Source organism: Chionomys nivalis, chromosome 18 (genome assembly GCF_950005125.1).
Source record: "Chionomys nivalis chromosome 18, mChiNiv1.1, whole genome shotgun sequence".
NCBI classification, from domain to species: Eukaryota; Metazoa; Chordata; class Mammalia; order Rodentia; family Cricetidae; genus Chionomys; species Chionomys nivalis.
In genome coordinates this window covers 47,382,425-47,407,861 of record NC_080103.1, presented here as the reverse complement: position 1 = coordinate 47,407,861, position 25,437 = coordinate 47,382,425, and the positions used below count along the sequence as shown (strand labels likewise).

General features: G+C 39.3%; 1 protein-coding gene across 4 annotated transcripts in view; it reads left to right on the top strand.

Moving 5' to 3' along the window:
• Window positions 1-18,998, top strand: part of Rap1gds1 (Rap1 GTPase-GDP dissociation stimulator 1) — a 123,404-nt gene extending 104,406 nt beyond the window's left edge. For 2 of the 4 annotated variants that reach the window (XM_057793531.1, XM_057793529.1), the window contains 8 exons: window positions 565-708; window positions 1,173-1,304; window positions 4,000-4,134; window positions 5,258-5,383; window positions 6,058-6,194; window positions 10,743-10,869; window positions 15,194-15,322; window positions 17,224-18,998. In XM_057793531.1, the coding sequence (XP_057649514.1) occupies window positions 565-708; window positions 1,173-1,304; window positions 4,000-4,134; window positions 5,258-5,383; window positions 6,058-6,194; window positions 10,743-10,869; window positions 15,194-15,322; window positions 17,224-17,351 (1,058 nt within the window). In that variant the 3' untranslated portion in view covers window positions 17,352-18,998. Of the gene's footprint in view, window positions 1-564; window positions 709-1,172; window positions 1,305-3,999; window positions 4,135-5,257; window positions 5,384-6,054; window positions 6,195-10,742; window positions 10,870-15,193; window positions 15,323-17,223 lie in introns of all 4 variants that reach the window. The other 2 variants (XM_057793530.1, XM_057793528.1) reach the window with 1 other exon arrangement.
• Window positions 18,999-25,437: the final 6,439 nt, after the last annotated feature.

The window sequence follows — 25,437 nt, the reverse complement described above, 5'->3', positions numbered from 1 at the left end:
TGTACCTGTGTTCCAAAAAACAGTTTACGTTCATGAAAACTTGAAACTCAAGTTATAAACCACACTAGAAAAACTCCATCCGTGCAAATACCAAACGAAGTATACTTGTGTATAGGTTCAGATTTTCTAATAGTTCCATAATTTTGATAGCTTTTATTCAAAACCAGTAATAGGTATATTTTAACTTCACATAACAAATACGTATGTGTATATTATAGACATGTGTGTATAATATACTGTTGCCTTTTAACATAATCGTAATATCTAAATGAATAGTCATATTGGTTATTGTCAGAGCTACAAGAGACATGGTGTGCTTGGGGTACTGGAAGACATTTGAGAGGATAAATAATTTTATAGAAAAATGAAGTAAGTTTCGTGTAATCAAGCTGGACCATCAAGTATTTCATCCTGAGACCCAAGTGTTCAAAGGTGTTTTGTTTTGTATCACAACTAAATCATGCATTAACTTAAAATGCACTGGCTAAAACTCTCCGTAACAGGTCATGTATACTGGAGGCCCTGTGTCATCAAAACTTACGATCTGTCTGCATTGCTCCTCAGATGCTATTAAGCTGCAGCTGGTTGAAGCAGGGTTGGTAGAGTGTCTGCTAGAGATTGTTCAGCAGAAGGTGGATAGTGACAAAGAGGACGACATTGCTGAGCTTAAAACCGCGTCCGATCTGATGGTTTTGTTACTGCTTGGAGGTGAGTTTTAACGTCTGCCATCTAAGAACCTGGTCACCAGATATTTTTAGACCTCTCGTGCCTTTCGTGAGCATGGCACTGGGCATCTTATTTTCTTATCTCGCTTATTGTTGCTGTGGTTGTTTTGAAACCTTATACACAACTACGAAAAGAACAAGAGATAAATTCAAGAAAAAGTTAAAAGTCTTGGCTGTCTTCCAGTGTTTGAAGACCTGTCATATGGAAGAGACAGTTACGACACCAGAGTACTTAGAGCTGGGTGGTCCTTGGAAATCGAGCTACACAATTTATAACTTTCAGTGTCTAATTTCTGCTAATAACCTATTACAAGATTTTTCCGATTATGAACTTAATGTTTTGTGAGGTGTCTAGTTTCCTAGGTAGATATCCACTTGGAACGTACATGGGTTTGTCACTCCTAGTCATGTTTACCTTATTTAACTCTTTGTTTCCTTTCCCTCCAGATGAATCCATGCAGAAACTTTTTGAAGGTGGGAAGGGCAGTGTGTTCCAAAGGGTCCTTTCCTGGATCCCGTCGAATAACCACCAGCTACAGCTTGCTGGGGCATTAGCAATTGCAAATTTTGCCAGGAATGGTATGCATATTCGTTATTCCTTGAAGTGAAGTGTTCTAGAATTTTTAAGTTTCTGCTTTTCTATCTCATATTCTAAAAGTGTACAGCCCTGTTGAAAGCCCACAGAGTGCTGCTGATTTCCTCCCCAGGTTCAGGCAGGTGGCCTCAGCATAGCGAAAGGGATCTTAGGACTTCTCTAATCTGAGAAAAGACTCCCATGTTCACAGCTCCAGTCATACCTCTTGATTGTTCTGCTTTTATTCTAATTTTCTTGCCTTAGTTGTCTTATAATTTCTTAGCTCTAATTCTGTCTCAATTTTAATTCCAATTCCTGTTCTTTGTTACAAATCTCTGTTTTAATTCATTCTTGTTTTAATTACTCTGCATTCTTTTTTCTTCCTTTTCATTTTCCTGCATTCTGTCTTCTTCCAGAATCTTTACTCTTCCAATCTTATTTCATCCCAATCTCCATTTCTTCTGCTATTACTAATCCCCAAGCCCGTGTGTGTGTGTGTGTGTGTGTGTGTGTGTGTGCGTGCGCATATCCACTCATTAACAACTTGTTAGTAATAAACTACAAGGAAAATTCTCAGGGATGCAGGCATTTTTTGAAGAAATGTAGCAAAACTTATCAACTAGTTGTAGCCAACCACAGCTACAGCTGTGTGTTGGTTCCCACTGTCTCTTAAAGGGGCCACTACAGGTTACAAAGGGAGAAAACTAAACCATCAAGAGATCTAAAGAAAAGTCAAAGAATATAGGCATTATTTTACATTTCTTTAGTGTGATTAATATCTCTACATGGTTAGTCAGTTAGGTGCTATTGATCTCTTGAAAGATTCTGATATAAAAACGGACAGACACATGCAATACCTCCCTAATTCATCATAAATCTTTGAAGGACTTAGATCTAGCAAGGCCAGACACCTGCAGTTCTGCTCTCTGAAAGCCCTCCTGTGATCTCTCCCTAAGGACTTCTGCCTGGCCAACTCATCCTGCCAGAGAGTTAATTAGAGAGAACAGGCTTCTACGTTTTTTTTTTAATTAAGTGTGGGACAAAAGGTTTGACTGTCTTATTTTATTTGCCAGAATACACAGTTTTGGGGGAAAGTCATCCTAATAGAACACAGGAAAATTGTGTGTGACGTGCTTAAGAGTCCCAAAGCTGAGTTAGGAGGGGAGCATGTTATCACACAAGAGAATGTGCACTTAGGGACAGCCAGCTCTTCAGAAGCCAGTGTTTTTCATTTTCATGGGCCCTGCCTTCGTGAATTTAACCTCCATCAGATATGTAACTCTCTGGTGTGTTGGCCTTTTAAATGTCAGCTGTTTTACTATGTAACCTTGCAGATCCCATGAAAGTCCATAAATATTTGTTGTTTCCTTAATCTTTTAGAAGACTGGAATATTTGTACTGACTTTACTAACAAATGACACATTTCGTATAGTCATCTACATTCTGAAATTGAAAGATCAGTGATCATGTATTGGATTTGAATACTTTGCACTTCTGATTTAGTGAACTTGAGCATATATATCTGATGGGGGGATATGTATCTTTCCCAGTCATGTTATTTTGTATAGCGGCATATTACTTGTATTTTAATAGTAAATCTTTCCTGAAGACCAGAGGCAAAGCTAAAGCCACTAGATGTCAGGTAATGGTAACACACACCTTTAATCCCACAATTTGGGAGACAAAGGCCAATGGATCTCTGTGAGTTCAAGACTACCCTGGGCTACACAAGATCAATGCAGAAACAAATCCAGGTGGTGGTGGTGGCTCACACTTTTAATCCCAGTCCTAGGGAGTCACACACCGTTAATCCCAGCACTAGAAGGAATATAAAATGGAGGAAAGAGAGGCTTAGTCTGCTTAGTCCATAGTTGCCCAGCCTTGGTAGAGGTAAGACTTCTCTAGTGGCTTAGATGCCTTGCTTTTCTGGTTTTCAGGTTGAGCCCCAATTTTTGTCTCTGGGTTTTTATTATTCATGCTACAATTTGGGCTTTAATAACATGAATATTCATTCTTGGGTTATTGTGTCATACCCTTATAGCTCATGAAATTTACATATGAATGATCCTATGGATGTACAGTATTTAGTTTAATAATATTTCAACAGCACTGGACCTCTTAGTTTGTGAATCTGATACCCTTGATGTTAATCTAAGAACTCTTATGTTTAGAAAATGTGGAGTTTTTCTACTTCAATTTTACTCCAATGTGAGCTATTCATATATAACACAGGTTGAGTGCCCCTTAATCCAGTATGCTTGAGACCTGAAGCATTGCAGAGTTTGGATTTTCTCAGATTTTGGGATATATATTAGGCAATATCTTGGTCAGAAAACCCAAACCTAAACATGATATTTATCTGTTCTTTTACTCTTTGTGTAAATTGTAAGAATAGTTTTAGATGATATTTTTAGTCTATCCTAATCATTGACTGATCACATTAGATATTTTTAGTCTATCCTAATTGTTGGCTGGTCACATCAATTCAGTTATAGAGTTTTACTTACAGATTCATATCTGTTGCAAAACTTTCCAGCTTTAGAACATTTCAGACTTTGAGGTCTTGCTTCAGAAGTTCAACCTATAGACTTATTTTCTCCTCCCTTCTCTTTAGAACTCTTTAGTTATCTAAGACTGGCAGAGTATTCAGTTTTGATGTAGATGGGTGGAGAGTTTAAACTGTGCCTTTGTTTTGTATAGATGGGAATTGTATTCATATGGTAGACAATGGAATTGTAGAAAAGCTCATGGACTTGCTGGACAGACATGTAGAAGATGGGAACGTGACTGTGCAGCACGCAGCACTAAGTGCCCTCAGGAATCTAGCCATTCCAGGTAAGATAAAGCAGCCACGTGGTGTGTGGACCTCCCTGTCAGCGAAAGGGGGAGAGCCCAATGTTGGGGCACATGCCTCAATCCCAGCACTTGGGAGACACAATGGTTGTTAGTGGCCAGTCTCATAGAAGTAGGGAATTCCAGGCCTTCCAGGGCTACATGCTGAGACACAGTGTCAGAAGGGTGAGGAAGGGGCTAGGAAGAGTCTTGATTGCTCACCTTTTCCTAGCTGAGAAATGGGAACTATATGTTACGTCTGTTTTCTGAGACAATGCACAGCTGGTCTCTTGAGATAACTAAATGAACTGATCAACTTCTATGAGCTCTTTGCTTTTTATTATACCACATGCCTACGCTTTCTTAGGCATCTTTGGGTGGAGTAAGGCATGACATCAGTGAACAGGGTCCCCTAAAGAACAGTTCTGTCAGGGAGTTGGGTCCTTTTTGTTTTCTTTCATCCTATGGGCAGATATATAGTTTTTGTAAATCTTTTTGTTAACAGTTTTGAACTATAGAATGACACTTTTAGAGAAAATGACATTGATGATTTTAAAGGTTAATTCTTTTACTTTACTTCCTAAAATTAAATTTCTGACAGAGTAAAATAGTAAAGTAACATGAAGATCCATATTGATAATATTTAATACTGTCTCACATTTATATTAGTACAGTGATGAAGAAAAATACTTTGTAAGATGTGACATTTTCAGATTTTCTTTACACATTTTCTAACTCAGGGCTTTAAAATTAGGTTTTAAAAACCAGTATGATTTTTGTTTGTTATGTTCCCATAAGCAGGATACCTACATATACCAAATCTCACTGTTTATTTGTCCTCCCCCACCCCTTTGGGCAGCAGGTGTTGAGGTAGATTGTCTCCCAGGCTGGTCTCAGTGTTGTCATGTAGTGTCTGAGGACCTTGAACTCCTGAGCCTCCTACCTCGCCATGTCATGCCCTTACTGCTGGCGTACACCAGCATGCCCAACCACCTCACTCTTCACATTTCCAAGTAGAGAAATAGAACACAGGGTCTTAAAGCTAGGAAGTGCTAGATGCGTGTTGAGGTGAATGTCTATTGAGACTGTTATCACCATCTTAACCATAGTCTCTTTTCCCTTCTAGTTGTAAATAAAGCAAAGATGTTATCAGCCGGGGTCACAGAGACAGTTTTGAAATTCCTTAAATCTGAAATGCCCCCGGTTCAGTTCAAACTCCTGGGGACGCTAAGAATGTTGGTAGATGCACAAGGTAAGATGCCACATTCTTGGCACACATGCTAAAAGGGACTTAAGTTTCTAGCTGTCAGAATTATGGAATTGAAAAGTAAATAGAAAACAAAAGTTTAAACGAGATTGATTTTAGGATTAATTCTTATACTGAATGATTTTGAGTAACAATCATGTTGTATATTATTATTAATACCTAATTAAGTCTTCTGTCTGTTGATGTCTTACTGCTTTGCCTTAGACATATCATGTCTTGAAAAGCATGTTTTAGTACAGCGATGATCAACATTTTTAATTAGTTTGTATTTTTCTATTTGAAGAAAATAATAAAGACCACTTCTAGGAGTGAACTCTTGTTATTCTTATATGTTTTCTAATTTTTAATCCTTCTTTGTCTTGGTTGTTTTGAGTCCTTTGGAACCCCATTTGTTACAGTCTGCCAGAGCACTGACTGACTGTTAGGCTTAACCAGGAATGTGAAGTTACTTGTTTTTATGTTTATGTGAAAGTCTGTAACATTACTGAAGAAGCTAAATAGCCCATCAGGCAAGGAGCATTTGTAGCCCTTGCTCTTATAAAATGGTTGCGCTGGGGTTTTTTAGACCTATAATTTTCCATCCTGCACCTGCTCTCCTGTCAGCTGATTGCCTGTCAGTGATTTAGTCTGGTTTTTGTTTGCCTTGTTTTCTATAGCAGAAGCTGCTGAACAACTGGGAAAGAATGCTAAATTGGTGGAGCGTTTGGTTGAGTGGTGTGAAGCCAAAGATCATGCTGGTGTGATGGGAGAGTCAAACCGACTGCTCTCGGCCCTCATACGACATAGTAAATCAAAAGTAAGTTCCGGAGGAAGCCATACACTGTCGAGCATTAGAGTGGTCCTTGTGGGAGCCAGCATTGTAGACTTTGCACCGTGTACTTAGATATTCATGTATTTTCTATAAATATGCTAATCCCCATTCCCTGCAGGAAGTAAAGATTAAGGCTTTTATTTAATTTCATTACACCATACTAAAAGGAAAGGCTTTGGTAGTAGGAGCTGAGGGAGAAAGTGGAGAAGGGCTTTGTCAGCAAAGGCATGTATATATGTACACCCAGATGTCAGAAGGCATGGTTTTAAATGAAAACAGCAATTGCTGATCTGTTGGAGAAAGTAGACAGTGTATTAGAATTAAGATGAGTTATATGCCAAGTGTGTGGGTTGGGTTCTCCAGAAGAGTAGATCTGCCACCCCCTTCCCTCCAGCACTACTGGGGTTAAATCAGGCCTGGATACACTAGAACATATCCTACCACCGAGCTACAGCCCTAGCCTTTTAGACAGAGTTTCATTGTCTGGCCCAGATCGGCCTTGAAAGGCTGGGATTTGAAGCATGTGACACCATACCCAGAAGAAGTATAGACTTCCTGAAGGATTTTAACCAGCAAAGTTTCATTATTTCATGTCTATTTATAAAAATCACTTTAGAGTTTAATGAGAGGAGAAAAAATGTTGAATTTAAAGCAAAAGGTGCATAAGAGAGGATGCCATTTGTGGCTGAGCTTTGAAACTGCTAATTATCACTTTGAGGCACTCATTTCATTGTTCCAACAAGGGTTTTTTTCACCTCACAGTCCAGGTGGGTGGTAACAGTGAAGATGGGAAACAGGACTTGGCAGGGCATAGGCAGTAGGATTGGCTGGCCTCTCTGCTAGGGATACAGAAGCAGGCAGTTTTTAAGTTAGTTTGGTACCAGATAGGGCCTGCCAGTCATCCAAACAACACACAGAAGAACAGCTCAGGCTCCCTCGTTTCTATATTCTAGCCCACTTGCCCACACCTTTTAGAGTCTTTCTTTGCCCAGTGAGATCAGTGGTTAAGAGCACTTGCTGCTCTCCCAGAAGGCCTGAGGCTAGTTCCCAGCATTCGTTTAGGTGGCTCGAAACCTCCTGCTGCTCTAGCTGCAGGGTGTTCCAACACCTTCTTCTGACCTCAGTGGGCACCTGTGCATGTATCTTACACACACACACCCCTAAAAATAAAAATTAAAGAAACATCCAGTTCTAAGAAGCTCCCAAAATGTCCCAATCGCTAAATCAAAACATTCCAAACTATTCAGGAAATTTTCTGAGGGAGTCATGCTGGTCATGGATATTCTCAGAAAATTTTCAGAACACCCCTCTTTGTCTTTTCTATCTAAGGGGAAAATTAAGGAGACACACATGCTTTCTGGTGTAACTTTGTCTTCTTCATCTTGAAAATATCCTCTCTGAAAAAATCTCTTCACAGCTTCCTAATTAGTTTTACGTCCCTTCTCCATCCTCTGCTCAGCAGCTTCTCCCCCATTAACTCTGCACCTCTCTCTCTCTCTCTCTCTCTCTCTCTCCAACCTATGTCTGCTGTCCCACACCACTGCAGCTTCTTCTCTGCAGCAGCAGCTCCTTCACACAGCTGTCTCTCACTCACTCACACATCCTTCTTGTACACCATTCACTCACTCTTTACTCTTACACTTCTCTCACACTTCATCTCTCAAGCCTCTCTACCCACTCAGCTCTATCCTTCCTCACCACACACACACACACACACACACACACACACACGTACACGTACTCACTCTCTGCATAGCTCTTCCCTAACTCTCTTCCCTCCCTCTACACAGCTGTCTCTCTCTACACCACCGCCGCTCCTCACCCAGCCAAACTCTGGACAATTACATGTTACATTTTCAGGGCCCATCCCATTCTCATAAGGCAAGATAAGTCATGTAGTTTTTTTCAGGTTAGATATGTCACATTGACTGGCCTGTCAGTAACGCTTGGGCCATGCACATAGCCTAAATGGTTAGGGTTACCAGCAGAAAATAACATTGGAATTCAAGACTTAACAATAACAATTAATTAGCTGGACCTTGGGTGCTAGGGAGTATGTGCAGAAAAGCCATTGCTGCAGGGAGCTTTCTACTAATGCTTCAAGCTCTGACCTTGAATCAGCAAAACACCTGGGGAAATGGTCTCATGTATTTATGTCTAGGGGAAACCAGATATTCATCTCCGGGGGCAACCAGCCTGCTTTGAATTCATGGAGTCTAAAATTAGCTGTCTATGTAAAAGGCTCTCTTTATGACTGAGAGTCCTATGTCCGTCTGAGTAATATAAAATATCCTAGTATTATTTCTATTCATCAGAATTATACACTTAAGCAGAAATCATCTTCCTGACCACCCACAGCTATGTGTGTGTTCAATAGATGAAATATTTTCATGAGATAAACACACAGGCAGTGGAAACACACCAAAAGCTGTTTTTAGAGAAGAATGAAGTGGCTCATGAAAGAAATTACAGAGACAAAGAGTTATCTACAGCCATGGCCTTTCTAGGTGGGGTCCCCTCAGGGAATCACTCATAAATATGGCCCAGGAATAATCAAGACATCTCTGACCAAGAAGATGGTTAGGAGGAACCCATGAAATTCTCTGAGGATTTCATAGATTCTCAGGTTGAGCAGCATTATTCTGTTTTCAAATTTGTCTTGTCTAGTTGAACGTGAAGCTTTATGCTTTGAACATATTGATCATTGTCCACTAATGCTATACCTAGCAGACAGTTCTGTGACTGGCTGGGCCCTGCTCAGCCCCGCACAGAGCAGAGTACACGCGTGTGTGCGCTGACCTGTGTGGTCATACATGTGGAATGTTGTATTCCTTTCAGAGCCGTCGTGAATTCTGTCTTTAAGATTTAGCATTTAAAGAAGAAAAAGACAAAATGACAGCCCAGAGGCCTTCCTCAAGGAACTGCATGCTGTATTCATGTTTTCTGGTCTTTCCTCAGGAAGCTCCTATGAAAGTTCCAGTGAAGGACTTTATACCAAGTAGGCAATAATGAGAAAGTTAGAAAAGGCTTTAAGTATCAATTGATTCTCTGGGGCAGGTGAGGCAGCTTAGTGGGAAGTGGGTCTTATGGGTGGGCCTGATTCCACGAGTTTGATCTAAGGATCCCATAAGGTGGCAGGAGAGAATTCCCAAGAGGTGTTCTCTGAGACCTCTGTAAGCACACTTAGCATGACGTGCACAAACACAATAAATAATAAATACAATTTTAAAAGAGGTTAGAGGGAAAGACTTAATAGCTGCTAGAGCACAGCTGCCCATAAAAATGCAATTCGTAGGTGACCCTACTGTGGAATGTTATCACGGGGCTCAGAGCCATGATATTTCTGCTAATAGTTGATTTTAAATTATATGTAAGATAGAAACAAAAGAAACTGTATTTTAAATAATTTAGAGAATTAGAAAAGTAGTCACAATTAGATTTGTACATCATTGAAACCAACAGAAAGTAAATTATTCTGAAATTGTGATTTCCTACAAAATTAGTTAGCATAAGAGTTATAAAAAACAAAATTTGTCGCACAATAAAGACAAAATAGTTGCTAAGAAAAAAATATGACTACTGGCTGCACCTGACTTTTTGCCATGTTCTTATGTCCTTTTTAATATAACTTTATAGTTACTACAGAAACATATGAAAGATAAATCATGTCACAGATGAAATCATTTGACAAAGACAGGCTCAGTGGTTTGCTTTGTCAAAGTCAGTGTTAGTACTCAGACTTCTCCAGTTCAGAGCTCCCTGCCCCGTCTCCCTTAGAGTTTGAGAAAGGGGAACCAGAATAATTGTGGCTGAAATTCTGTGTGTTTGTTTTGTTGTTTTGTATGTGTTTGTGTGTTCGTGTGCTATTTTTTTTTTTGCAGGTTCATTCTCTCCATTCCCTTTCTTCCCTCCAGACCCGCCCCTGTACCCGCCGTCCCTCAAATTCATGTCCTCATTTCTCACTAATATGTGTGTGTATGTGTGTGTTTCAAGACTGACTGATTTTGGTGTGCTCTTCTCTGGGGAAAGCTATTTCTCCTGCTCTCAGTCTTTTGACATTTACTGTTCTCAAATTTGTCAAATCAAACAAAAGGGTAAAAGATAATTTAAAATTTTTTTTTAAATACCCTTATTCAGAGTATCTAGAGAATATCTGCCTGGCCTTATCATAAACATTTTTAAAGCAAGGCTTTTTTTAATTCCAAATTTTAGTTCTTTTCTGTTGATCCTGATATACATACATTTGGGGAAATGGCACTTTTATTTTAGTTTCTGTAGCTTCTAGGCCTTTCTGTTCTTTGATAAGAAATGCAGTGGTCTTTTTCACTTAGGCAATTTAAGTTGTCATTTTTGATGAATTTATTTAAAGCTAAAAGCTTTTCCTTTTCTGTGAAGAAAAAAGGATGGTTAAAATGTAATGATTCATACAGGACATTGTCAGGTAGCCACTCAACAATGAGCTGACTGATTGTAATGCCATCTCTTTATGTGTAGAATTAAAGTTTATAATTCTATGATATTTATTTATTGTAGGATGTAATTAAAACCATTGTACAGAGTGGTGGCATCAAGCATCTAGTTACCATGGCAACTAGTGAACATGTAATAATGCAGAATGAAGCTCTTGTTGCTTTGGCACTAATAGCAGCTTTGGAATTGGGTAAGTACCTCTCTGACAAACTTATTTTTTACTATTTTTATCTTGGATGAAAGGAAGCACAGGAGTGGAATTGAAATCAAATAGAACCTTGGCTGTAGAAGTATTTTGCTAGTGTCTACTTAAATCTGAATATATGGAAATCATATGTAAGTTGCTGTCACAGGTGTTTCCTGTGGCTATGCTTTGTGTAACATTTTTAGATCCGCACTTTATAGGGCTTAAATTTTAAGTCATATTTTACTTAGAAGATACATAAAACATTTTCAGTGGGCTTTATAATAATTGAAATGAAACCTGGAAAATCACAGAAAGAAGAATCTGAACTAGGCTACAACACTCAGTTGACAGAGTACTTGCCTAGCATGAACAGTGTCCTGAGTTCAGTCCCCATGTGTCTGGTGGTACCTGTCTATATGTCCCAACATTCCCAAGCTATTAGATAAGAAGATCAGAAGTTCAACATCAGCTTTGCTACTAGTGAGTTTAAGGCCCACCTTGTTTATGTAAGCATTGCAGCTTGGATGGAAAGGTATCCTAGCCAAGGAACTCCACAAAGTCACCGTAAACATAGCAGCTTACAGCTCTGCTTCAGGGAGAAGGTTTCCCAATGCAAGTGTAACAATGTGCCCAGTGGGGAAGGGGGTGTCCCGCAGCAAAACTGTTACACAGCTCTGTTCAGATCCCGTGGAATGTAACAACTCTGCTCTGCTAGGGGATAGTGTTACAAGTGTGTTACACGCTCTGCTCCAATCCGACTCTGATGGAAGTTGTTACAGCTGGGTTCTACTAGACTGTCACACCTCACAACAAATTGGGAGGAAAAATCCAAGAGGGTGGCTTCCTCTACTAGGGTAGGAAGCAGCAGCAAACTGAACAGGGTGCAGAGTTTTATAGGGTTTCTTGTGGGAAGGCTGGCTTGGGATTGCTGGGGTTTCATAGTCGGATTCTGTGGCAAGCTTCAGGATTGGCAGTATTCATGCTCAGGGATTGGTGGGATTCTGCAGCCTGACTCTGGGGCAAGCTCAGGGATTGGTGGAATTTCAAGCCCTGGTCCTGGGTCAAGTTGGGCAGGGTGTTTTTCCTTGGCCCTTTGCACCCTACAATTTGAGACCTTGTCTCAAAGCAAGAAAAAGGAAGGGAGGGAAAGACAGAGGAGAGAGGGGGATGAGGGGTGGTCTTATTGATCCGGACTTTCTATGCCCTCTGTTTCTACTGATTCTCCCCTTTAATAACCTCTATACATGTTTTTCTATTACTTTATAGTACTTCCTTCATCTAAACTTTCACCTCTGTCTTTTGTATATCTGTGTTCAATATTTCCCACAAAGCAAAATTAAACTGTTAGCTTCTGTTTGTGCTCGTTGGTGGCTGTGTAGTATATAAGCATCCGTGTGGGCAGAATTCTCTTTAAGAAGCCAAGAAACAAGCCGGGCGGTGGTGGCGCACGCCTTTAATCCCAGCACTTGGGAGGCAGAGGCAGGCGGATCTCTGTGAGTTCGAGACCAGCCTGGTCTACAAGAGCCAGTTCCAGGACAGGCTCCAAAGCCACAGAGAAACCCTGTCTCGAAAAACCAAAATCAAGAAGCCAAGAAACAAATAGAACCAGACTCTGATAACTGTAGCCAGGGATGGTGTATCAGAGCCACATAACTTTGGCTAAGACCCAAAACTGCTTTTCATCACACCCTGCCCATAGGATCTTTTAAATACAGAATCATGTTCTTTGCAAATAGGGATAATTTGACTTCTTCCTTTCCTATTTGTGTCACCTTTTATCTCTTTCTCTTACTGCTCTAGCTAAGACTTGGAGCTTATCATATTCTGGATTTCAGCAGGAAAGCTATGCTCTTTTCCGAAGTTAATATATAATTTAGCTATGCCTCTAGCTTTTGACCTATAGCATGTCTATAGTATATAAGGTATGTCTATCTGTTTCTAATTTCTTCAGTACTTTTTACCTGAAGGGATGTTTAACTGCCTCAGATGCCCTTTGTCTATTATGATGTCCTGAAAACCTTTTCTATGCTGTATTTATTGGTTTTCATATGTTGAACAAGCCTTGCAACCCTGAAACGAAACCAAGTTATCTATGGTTCATAACCACCTTAATGTATTCTAGGATTTAGCATGCAAACATTTTTTGAGGCATTCTGGCCGTGTGTTCACCAGAGAAATTAGCCTGTATTTTTCTTACATTTTTATCTAGTTTGGGTATCAAGGCTATCCTAGTCTGAGAAGTACTGGTAGAGCCGGGCAGTGGTGGCACATGCCTTTAATCCCAGCACTCGGGAGGCAGGGCAGGCAGATCTCTGTGAGTTCGAGACTAGCCTGGTCTACAAGAGCTAGTTCCAGAACTGACTCCAAAGCTGCAGAGAAACCCTGTCTCAAAAAAGAAAAAAAGAAGAAGAAGAAACCTGTTAGAATTCAACAGTGAACCAGCCTGTGTGTGTCTCTTTATTACTTGTTTCAATCTCATTACTTGTTATGAGTTGAACAGCTTCATTGAGTAAGTCACGTGGGTTAGAAGTCAATCTGTTTTGTCTAGGTTTTTCAGCTTTTGGAGTCTAAGTTTTCAGAGTCCCCCAGTGATCTTTTGGGTTTCGTTGGCTTGTATTGTAACAGCCCCCTTTCATCGCCAGTCCTATTCATCTGGGTCTTTGCCTTTAGTCTGGCTAAGGACTTACTGAACATTTTGTGTTGTGGGGCATTGTTTGTTTTATTTAGGGGGCCAGCTCTTTAATTACGTACATTTTCCTTCTGGTGTTTTTCATTAGCTTCTTCCTTAGTATTTATTAAACCTCTTCATGTGTTGGGTTTGGTGACTTCTTTGGTTTACTAGAACTGTAAAATCCTAATATTGTGTATGTGTGCACGAGCGTGTTTATATTTATAACCTTTTCATTTTAATACACCTTCACTGTATCCCAAATGTTGTGATAAGAGGTAGTACTGTTATTTTCACGAGATTTTTAGGAATTTCATGTTTTCCTTGTTTTCTTCAATCACTACTGTTCATTTACTATTGTAGTGTAAGTTTTTTTTAGCATACAAGTATTTCTGTAGTTTCTGATGTTTCTCTTGCTATTGATTTCTAATTTTGTTTACTGTAGCCTGCAAAGATAGAAGGAATTATTTTAGACTTTTTGTTTTGTTGTTTTTGTTTTTGGAGTTTTAGGCTTGTTTTGTGACCTGTAACATGATCATATTTAGAAGATTCCATATGCTACTAAGGAAAATGTGTGCATATTCCTTATTGGTTAGATGGAATTTCCAGTTGGTCTGTTGTGTAATTTAGCTTGAGGTTTCTTTGCTGGTTTGGCAGAGCTGTCTTACTAGGAACATGGACTGTTAGAATCCCCTGATAAGACTGTGTCAGGACCTGTGTAATCGCTTGTGCCTTTGTGCGTTTGTTGGGATTTGAAGTCCAAAATTTGGTTCCCAGATTATATCTGTCTTGATGAACTGCGGTCCACTTTCCCTCCTGACTAGTTTGGAGTGAGTCTTCTTAACTAGAGTGCGTGGGTGGGTTTGTTTTTTCTGCCAGTCAAAGGATTAAAAGGCAAGAAAGAAAGTTGGGGTTATTTAAAGTGAAAGCAAGAGAGAAAGCAGACTCCTACGAGGGAGAGATGGGACTGGAATCCACATTCTTGAACTGTTCTTATTTCTTCATGAGTTTTAAGAAAGTTTTTTTGATATAGTAATTTTGGTGTTAGTCATTTACTTTCAGGGCTTGAACTGTGTTGTTCTATGCTTGCCTGGTTCTTAAGGATGCTAATGAAATACACAGTATTTTGGTGGTGTTGTTATTTATATTTTTGACATCTTGCCTGTGATGTGTCGTGCAGAGGGTCTTCTCTGGTTAAGTTGTTTCACTGGGTAAATTGCCTGACTCTGCTCCTCCTGCTGTGGTTCTTAGATTTGATTTCTTGAATGTATCCTAGAGTTGTTGGGAGTTTTTGTCATGTTTGTTTTTTCTTTATGTATGTCTGAATGTATTGTCTTGTTTTTCTGCTTTGTCTTGTCCTTTCTGATGTTGATTTTTCTGGTGATAACACAGCACAGGATAGTAAGCAATAATGAATGTTTTTTAATATAGAAAAAAAAGCTAAAAGGTTTTACTTCGTTTTTTGGACTTTTTGGGTTTTTTGTTTAGTTTTGTTTAAGCAGCTCTCTTCTTCCCCGTACTCTGGCCTTTTCACAGAGATTCCCACTGCTTCCTTTTGGGAAGTTCTCTGTAAGTAGTGTGTAGAAGGGGACACAATATTTAGCAGATGACACTAATGCCATCCACAGTGGCTATGACATACTTTGTTTCCTATTGTAGGTCCTGCTGAGAAAGATCTTGAAAGTGCTAAGCTTGTACAGATTCTCCACCGACTGCTAGCGGATGAGAGGAGTGCCCCAGAAATCAAATATAACTCCATGGTCCTGATCTGTGCTCTCATGGGATCTGGTATGTGTTTCTTCTGTCACTTGATACCAGGATATGCCTTCCATCTGATATTACATGTGTAGTCATAGTAAGTGGTGACGGTGTTTAAAAACAGTAGACATTTTTAAGAGAATACAGGAACTCGCCCTTGGCAGAATAGGGTGTCAGATCTCCTGAAGCTGTAATTGCAGGCCGTTGTGAGCTGCCCGAGTGGGAACCACAGTACAAGAGCACACATACGTGCTGCTGGCAGCTGAGCCATTATCTCCAGCTCCCAAGATACCTCCAAACTGAAAGTGTTCCCAAAAGATTCTTCTAAAATAGTGTCATACAGCAAATACACAAAAATCACCTTATGTTTATTAATGCCAAAATAGATTTTTATGTAAAGAACAAATTCTGGTTTTATTGTTATAGTAGTAACTAAACTCATTGGTGTATATGTACCATGGATACTTGGATGTATGTTCATTCTCTGTAACTGAGTGGAATGTTTTAGAGATATCAGTTAAATTCTGTATGGTGGTGTTCCCTGTATTCTTGCTGATTTCCTGAGTGTTGTCAGTTGACAGAAGAGTATGGAAGCCCTCTTCCCCATAATATAAATTTGACTCTGTCAGTTTTTTTATTAGAATGCTGTAAACAGTGTTGGTAGGTATACATGACCGTAGGGCTCCTGCAGTTTCTTGGTAGAGAAGCTCTTCAGTGTCCATGTAATGTCCCTGTCGGTCTCTACTAATGTTTTTGCTCTGAAGTCTCCTTTATGTGGTGTTAACATAGCTACTTCCACTTACTTTTGAGTAGCATTTTCCTTTTTTTTTCTTCTTCTTCTACTCTTAGTTTCGGTCTACATTGTGGATAAGTTTGAAGTATCTGGTTGTTAGTCTTATTGAGTCGTTTTATAATCCATTCTGCCAGTGCTTTTAATTATTTTATTTACACTACTTATATTTAATGTAATAAAGGAAAATTACTCCTTTTTCACTTAGATAACTAACCCCAGACAGTCTAAGTTATCTTCTTGCAACAAATTCAGTTTTCGCTCATTTAAGAATGTTTTATTAACCCCTTCATTCACACAAATTTCTGTAGTCAGCTGATTCTTTGTCCGTTGTCTATACATGAAAGATGTACTCCTTTCCAGATTCTAATGAGAAACCTACTGTGCTCATTAATATACCAGGAACCAAGGAGATGGGCCCCATGGTTAAAGGTACCTGCCACTAAAGCCTGTGAGCATAGTTCTTGGAACCCACATGGTTGAAGAAGTGTCAACTACCACACTGTCCTCAGACCACAATACTTGCCCAGTGGTATAAGCTTGTGGTTTAAATGCATATTAAAAAAAATAAAAATTTAAAGACCACCAGTTGCAGAGTGTTGATTATACTAAACATATTCAGGGCCTTATTTTTCCTAATAGCAGGTTCTCATTTATACTGGGACTCCTGTTCTTTCTTACGTTAACACTAAATGAGCCAAAAAAGGTCAGAAAGGGCAGGCTAGGAAAAAAAATTTAAAAAGGAGGTGAGTTTCACAGAATTTATTCTAAGTATATGAAGTAACTTCATGTATTTCATGTATCACAAATTTAACAGGTTTTTAAATATTTTGCTTTTTGTTTGAACTACTGATGGGATTATATTGTAGATTTAAGTTACTAAATGTTGAGATTATATAATGAGCCGTGTTTAATTGCATCTTATTACCCTGAACACCTTTAGACTGCAGAACCTAATGTGAGTCTTTACAAATGGCAGTGCACTCCTCAAAAAGACCTTACTAGGTGCTGTTGGACTCTTTTCTGACTTGTTCCTCATTTTGTCGCTCCGTCTGGTCAGGTGTATGTTTGGGGTAGATTGTATAGTGCAGTTAGAACCCTGCAGCAGAAATGTGAGCTTTACCTGACTTTTCTCTTCCAGAATCCCTGTACAAGGAAGTGCAGGGTTTGGCCTTTCTAGATGTTGTATCCAAACTTCGAAGTCATGAGAACAAAAGTGTCGCCCAACAGGCCTCTCTTACAGAGCAGAGACTCACAGTGGAAAGCTGAGACCGGCCCCTCCTGGCACAAGGCATCTCCCCAGCTGACCACCCCACCGTTCTCCATCCAGCTGCCGCTTCAGCACCATCCTCTACTGCATCACCTGTGCATGCATGTAATGTTCCAGTACCAACCGAAGAACTCTCTAGGTACCTACCTGCCTAATAAGATTTCTCCACCCATAGTTAATGTGAACACAACTGTCCAAACAAGTCTCCACCCGTAACTGTTACCTTGTATCCCCGATGCTTGAGCTACATTAAGTAGAGTGTGCATGTTGTAGCCCTATGAAGATGTAAACGTGGTACTACATGCTGACCTGCTCTTCACATGCAGTAAGCTACATATCAATGTACTGGTAAACTAGAAACAAAGAATGCAGCAGGACCTGTCCAGCTTATTTAAAGATGACCCCCAACAGTCACGGGAGCACCATATTTTTTGGTGCTCGGGAAGCACAGTGATCGAAACGGCTGTATAGCTGCTCATTTGTTAGTCTCCTCGGAACGGCAGGCCCATTGTGCCTGGAGTTGGATAGATTCAGTACTCTTTCCCTGTGCGTTTTCCTTTTTCTGAGCTGTATAGGCGACTTGCCAAACAACATGGCAGGACTTCTTGTTCCATCTTTAACTGACAGCGGTACAGAGGCCCAACACTGAAACGTGGTTTTCAGTGTGATTGGAACAAAGGGGATAGAGAAACCCTGGCATCCTGGACCCCTTTGGATCTCGCCTGTGTTTTACATGCAGTTTGTGTGTAGTTACATCCAGAACTTCCATCGGTTAACTAGCATTGTCTAACACATGTCTCTAAAACTTAATAGCCATTTGTTTCAACTAAGGAAAGTTGAGTAAAGCTTGTTTGGTGGGGAACGGATTCTTCCCCCCCCCCCATTTTTCATCTTTCAGGCTGAAAGCAAGGGGTTTCATCTTTCATACTCCTTTTAAATATTGCGCTAATTCTAGGTGGATATAAGAGGAAGCATGAAGCTGTAAACATGTCTATACTAAAGGAAGGAAGGCCAGTTTTAAAAGCCATAGTAGCCAGTCTGGTACATTCTGCAGATGGCCTCCTAGCGGTCATTGTAGAGTCCCTCACTTCCACTTTCCCACTGAGAACCACAGTAATCTCACAGGCTGCAAGCCAGGACTCGATGTAAGGAACCTTCTTGGCAAAAATGTAGTGTGCTCGTCACTGCCACTAACCACCAAGTGAGTTTTTAGAGCTCTGACACACAATCTTTATAAATTAATCAGGACTCCCTGTGACCTGCCTTCTCGCACCCAAGTCTGACTCCTGCTGATAATATAAGAGGGGTGGGCTCCTTTACAGGACTGGAGGGCAGTGAGAGGGGCTGCTGAAGAGGGGACCAGCTCTTTTCTCCCCAACAGGAGATACATGTATCTCTGCATTATCTAAATCAGACTTTGGTTTTCACACTTTTCAATTCAAGAAGGATTTACTTAATGTAAGTAAAAACCCGACTGACAATTCCCTGTGACGTTCAAATAAGGGAACTATTTGTGAGCGCTTGTGCTACACTTATTGTAGGAATGAGCTCTTTAATGTCTTTCTCCTGGGCTGAATAAGTGGACTCATGTTGCATAATTCTGTCCATATTAATAACTTAATAAATAAATAGTATATGAAACTACAGTGGTATTACTTGGTTTATTTGTGTATGTTGTCTGTATTTTCACATCCAAGAGCAGGGTTTGCTCATGGTTGGTACTAAGTGTTGAGTGTTGTTGAATGAATGAATTCTTGCTCATAAAGTTTGAGACAACCAGACCGAAAGAAAAAAGAAAAAAGTCCAGATAGACTGATAGTTAAGACTTGGATAGTTCTACTTCAAGATCTTTAAAAACAAAATACTTTATAGATTACATTCTTACTGAAAGGCATTATACAAAAAAGAAAGAACTCAGACTAGAAAGGTCTTATCCCAAGGTCATAGATTGGAGAAATGGTAGCATGTGACTCAGCTGCCAGCAATCACTTCAGGCTAATTTGCTAGTTTCTCCCAGCTCCAGCAAAACCAAGTGCAGTCTGCTGCTCCAGGAGGATTGTGTACTTAATGACAGACACCGACAGATTAGGAAATTCACTGCTAAACTCAGGGTAGAAAAATGAAGCTCAAGCCTGGCGGTGGTGGCGCACGCCTTTAATCCCAGCACTCGGGAGGCAGAGGCAAGCGGATCTCTGTGAGTTCGAGATCAGCGCGCTACAATCTCCAACTAATTAAACTCAGCTTCAGGGGCTAACATTCAATTACTTTGCTACCCTAGTGTTTTTTTTTTTTTTTTTAAAGAAGAGAAACAGCACCAAGAATGGCCCTTCTTCCCCTTGGCCCCACCAGAAGCTTGGAGTCCTCTGAGTACCTTTCCACACTGTAACCTTGCATTTAAAGCAAACCTGATAAACACTATTTCAGACTGGTGTTTTCCGTGGAATTAGGTGTTGCATACAGTACAATGGGAGTTGAGATGTGCAACAAAACTTTAAAGTTCTAGAATGATCACCTGTTAGGAATGGACGATAGTTGCTTGCAGGCATTAGCATAAAAGTCTGAGAAAGCATACATATAAATTCAAAAGGAAATTAGCCTATTCAGATTCTGCTGAACATATCAATTGAAGCTGTCTAAGTGGTTAAGACACTTACATACTGAGCTTCACTGTTTGTATCCAGTTTGTACAATCAAGCTAAACAGCCACCCAACTCAGGGTAGCCATAACATTGCCATGATGTTTGGGATGAAGTCTCTTAAAAGCCACTACTTAAAACTCACCTTATTTTCTCTTCAGCATGGAAGACTGAGAAGTCCTCAGAGTTACGAGACAGAACTTTTTAGATATTCAAGATAAGGATGGGTAATATACTATACTATGGAGAATATACTATATGTATGTATATATATATGTGTGTGTGTGCATACACATACATACATACATACATACATACATACATACATACATACATACATACATACTGTGGACTAAGCTACTGTCAGTCCTCTGCATGTTTCCCAGCTAAAATAATTTTAAATCAAAGCCAGGAGCTGAACATGGTGGTTCACATCTTTAATCCCAACACTATGAAGACAAAGACATGCGGATTTGAGGCCAGCCTTATCTACACAACGAGTTTCAAGTCATACAGCGCTACATAGTAAGACTGTCCTAAAAATAAATAAGTAAAATTTTAAAAAGCTTATTATAAAACCACTTCTTAGTTCTATCCAGAGCACAGAGATTTTAGTCAATATACATCATGCTGTTCACAGTTCCAGCTAAGAACATTTATGTTGACAATTTCTTTTGTATTCCAGATCAAGTCTTCAGTAGACCAAATGTATACCAGGCAGTTCTGGTCCCTGCACTCTCTGGCCTTTACTACCTCAGTCTCTGCCTTTCCTCCTGAATGGTGTTGCCACACTTGCTCAAGAGGCGTGCAGAGCCTCCCCACTTTGTAAGCAAACCAGAGGATCAAGCTGGCACACCCATCAGATCTACCCCAGACTCTAGGCTTGGACTGGTACAACATCTTATACACCAGACCAGTTCTCTCTGCCCATCTAATTCCATCCCATCTAAGCTATTTCCAACCTGTAGACCCAACCTACCTGCACATCCAGTCTTCTCCCCAAACCTGCTGTCAATATTAGCACTAACAAAAGTCCACATGCCCATATATTATTGCAAATAATATAAACATTATAAAGTCTAGCATTTCCTCTCTAAACACTATTATGTAGAAATGTTTGCCAGTGAGAATTACCTAGATGAACCCTGTAAACAAAACAACAACCACAAATTTTAATGAATTTAAGAAAGTTTATGAAGTCACAAACAACTCAATGAAATTGAGGATGAACACCTGAGTGATTCCCAAGAAAATACAAACATAGGCTGATAGAAACGACAAGGACATGCTGGGACTTGAGGACAGAATTCAGTCAGGAGATAGGAGTATTGGAAAGGATTCAACTGAAATGAAGATGAAATTGAATAACCCAACTAGAAAACTCAAAGAAAAACATGAGTAGAATTGATCAAGAGAAAATAGAATATCAAGGTTTGAATATAGTAAAGGGTACAAACCAAATAAACAAGAAATACGACTTTTAAAACACAGGAACATACAGAAAGTATGAGACACCATGAAAAGACCAAACCTTTGAGTTATAGGCATAAATGAAAGAGAAGAATCCCCAGTCAAATAGCATAGAAGAAAACATTCCCAAACTATGGAAAGTCACATCCGCAGAGGTTAAAGAAGCATGCTGAACACTGAACAGACAAGACCAGAAAAAAAATTCTCCAGAGCATATCATAGTTAAGACATTAAGTATACAGAACAGAGAAAGTATACTGAAAACTACAGTAGAAAAAATAAGTCATATATAAAGGAAAATCTTCCAGAACAGCAGTTGATCCCTCAGTGGAAACTTTGAAAACCAGAAGAACCTTGCACAGTGCCTTCCAAATCCTAAAAGATGAAGATGGCCAATCTAGGATAATATATCCAGCTCAACTATCTGCCATAACTGAAGGAGAAAGAAAAACTCCCACAATTATAAATAGCCTAAAAAATTTTATGTGCAACAAACCAAACCGGAAGAAAATACAGGAAGCAATATTTTGAAGAGAGGGGTGAATATAGCCAACATACTGAAAAGAAATATGAAGCCATACTTATTAAAATACAAAGTACCAATGATAATAAAAATCAACAGGATGACCACAATGCACACGTTTCAATAATATTTTTAAATATAAGTGGCCTCAATTCTCTGATCAAAAGATACAGGCTAGCTGAATGGATCAAGAAACAATATCTTTCTTGTCCACAGAAACATTTTAGCTTTAAAAATAAGTAATACCTTAAGAGTAAATGGATAGACAAAGCACTCCAATCAGATGGGACCAAGAAGCAAGCAGGCATCACTATCCTAACATCTGACAAAAGAGACATCAAACTAAAACTAATCAGAAGAGATAGATGGATACTTCATTCTAAATGAGGAAATAGTTAACCAAGAATATGTTACTATTCAAAACATGCATGTACCAAACTCTGGGATGCACCATTTCATTTTTTAAAAAAATTCTAGCCAGGCGGTGGTGGCGCACGCCTTTAATCCCAGCACTCGGGAGGCAGAGACAGGCAGATCTCTGTGAGTTCGAGGCCATCCTGGGTACAAGAGCTAGTTCCAGGGCAGGAACTAAAAGCTACGGAGAAACCCTGTCTTGAAAAATCAAAAAAAAAAAAAAAAATACCAATGGATATAAAGACTCAGATTAACATCAACCCATTAAAGCAGATGATTTCGGTACCTCACTTGCTGCAATAGACTGGTCGTCTGAACAACAACAAAAAAACCCACACACAAAACATCAGGATTAATTGGCATTGGCATCATACATCAAATGGACTTATCTACAGAATATTCCATTCAAACATTAACAATACATATTCTACTCACCAGTAGTCAGGAACTGACCTAAAACAGTCTAAATCCCGGGACACAAATCTTTACAAGTACAAAAAGGTGGAAATACTTCCATGTATCCTGTCTGACCACAATGCAATAAAACTGACAGCTGACAGCAAGCAACTCTCTAGTAAATACACAAACTCATGGAATTTAAGCAACTCGTTGCTGATGATAAATGGATCAAGGAAGAAGACAAGGGGGAAAAAGCCCTGAAACTAAATGAAAATGAAAACAAAATCTCTGGGACATAATGAAAATGGTCCTGTGAGGGAAATTTATAGCTCTAAGTGCCTTTATTTAAAAATCAGAAAGAGCACAAATAACTAACCAAATGATGCAGCTCAAAAATTTGGAAGAACAAGAACAAACCAAATCCAAACCCAGTTGACTGCAAAAATAATAAAAATCAGAGTAGTTGTCTAATTTCATTTCTGCAATGAAACACCATGACCAAAAGCAAGTTGAGTGTGTTTGGTTTGTGCTTCCACATCACAGTTTATTGTCAAAGAAAGTCAGGGCAGGAAATCAAATAGAGCCTGAACCTGGAGGCAGGAACCGATATAGAAGCCAAGGAGGGTTGCTGCTTCCTGGCTTGTTTCTTATGGCTTGCTCAACCTGCTTTCTTATAGAACTCAAGATCATCAGCCCAGGGATGGCGCCACCCACAATGTCCCTCCATCATTAATCATTAAGAAAATGTCCTACCAACTTGTCTACAGCCCACTCTTATGGAGGCCTTTTCTCAACTGAGGTTCCCTTCTCTATGATGACTTTAGCTTGTGTCAAATTGACATAAAAACTAGCTAGTACAGAAATTAATGAAATGGAAACAATGAAAACAACATGAAGAGTCGTGTAAGGACCAGTTCTTTAAGAAGATAAAGACTGACCGATCTTTATCTCAACTAACCAAAGGAGAGAGAGAAGACCCAAATGAACAGAGAAACATTACATCAGAAACCAAAGAATTTCAGAGTATTTTAAGGAATGTTTTAAGAATATGTACTCCATTTAGTTGGAAACCTAAAAGAAATGAATATGTAGATTCAATCAAATTATGATAATTAAACCAATAAGTCAATATCCTAAACAGACCCATAACAAATGAGATTGAAAAAGTAATAAAAATCCTTCTAGTTTAAAAAAAAATTAAAATCCAGGACCATATGGGTTCACAGCAGAATTCTGTCAAACTTTCAAACATCTACAGCCAATCCTTAAAGCCATTCAAAAAAGTAGAAACAGGTGGACCATTCCCAAACTCCTATGACACCAGTATCACTCTAATACTAAAACAGTAAACACAACAAAAAAAGAAAACTACAGGCCAATATTTCTGATAAGCATAGACTTACAAACAGAATAGAGACATATATCAAAAAGAGTGTCCACTATGACCAAATTAGCTTTATCCTTGACATGAAGGAATGGTTCACTATATGCAAGTCAATAAATATAATAAACACTTAGGTGGACTCAGACAAAAATTACTTGATCATCTTAATAAAGAAAAAGCCTTTAACAAAATCCCTCATGCCTTCATGATGAAAGTCATGTAGCATGTAGTAGAGGGAAGAACCTCAACATAATAAAAGCTGTGTATGAGAAACCTGCAGCCATCACCATCCTAAATGGAGGGAAATTTTAAAGCTTTAAAGTGGTTCCACTGAAGTCAGCCATGAAAGAGGAATATCCTCTATCCCCTTTCCTCTTCAGTACTGTGCTCAGAGCACTAGCTGGAGTCGTAAAGCTAGAGAAGGTAATTAAGAGGAGACAAACATGGAAAGACGAAGCCAAACTATCCCATTTTGCAGATGACGTCAGACATTATACCTTAATGATCCAAAAATTCTATCAGAAAACTTCTAGAAACTATTTTTTTTAATTTAGCAATATGGCAAGATACAGAATCAACTTGTACAAATGAGTAGATTTTCTAAACATCAACAACAAACTTACAGAGAAGTTCATGGACACACCTACATTCACATTATCCTCTGAGAAAATAAAATATCTAGGAATAAACCTAACCAAGAAAGGGAAGAACCTCTGCAACGAAAAACTTCTGAAGAGATAAAGACACTAGACAATGGAAAGCCATCTCATGCTCATAGGTTGGCAGAATTAATATTGCTAAGATGGCCATATTACCAGAAGCTACTTACATGTTTGATGTAATCCCAATCAAAATCCACATCTTATACTTCAGACACTTAATATTTGACAGAGATGCCAAAAATAAAAGCTGTAGACAGTATCTTCAACAAAGGGTGCTGGGAAAACTGGACATCCATATGTAGAGAATAAAAAGAGAACCGTATCTATCACCTTGTACGAAACTACCACCTTGCATCAAAATGAATTAAAGACATAAACATGAAGCCTGAAGCTGCTAGATGAAAACATGGACAATTGCACTACGTACGTGTAGGAAAGGACTTTCCAGAGAGGACTTTATTTACCCAAGAATTAAGACCAACAATTGACAAGTGGGACTTCATGAAACTATAGGGCTTCTGCATAGCTAACTGGGTGAAGAGGGAGCATACAGAACGGCTGAGTCTCTTTGTTGGCTACACATTTGATAGGATTAAT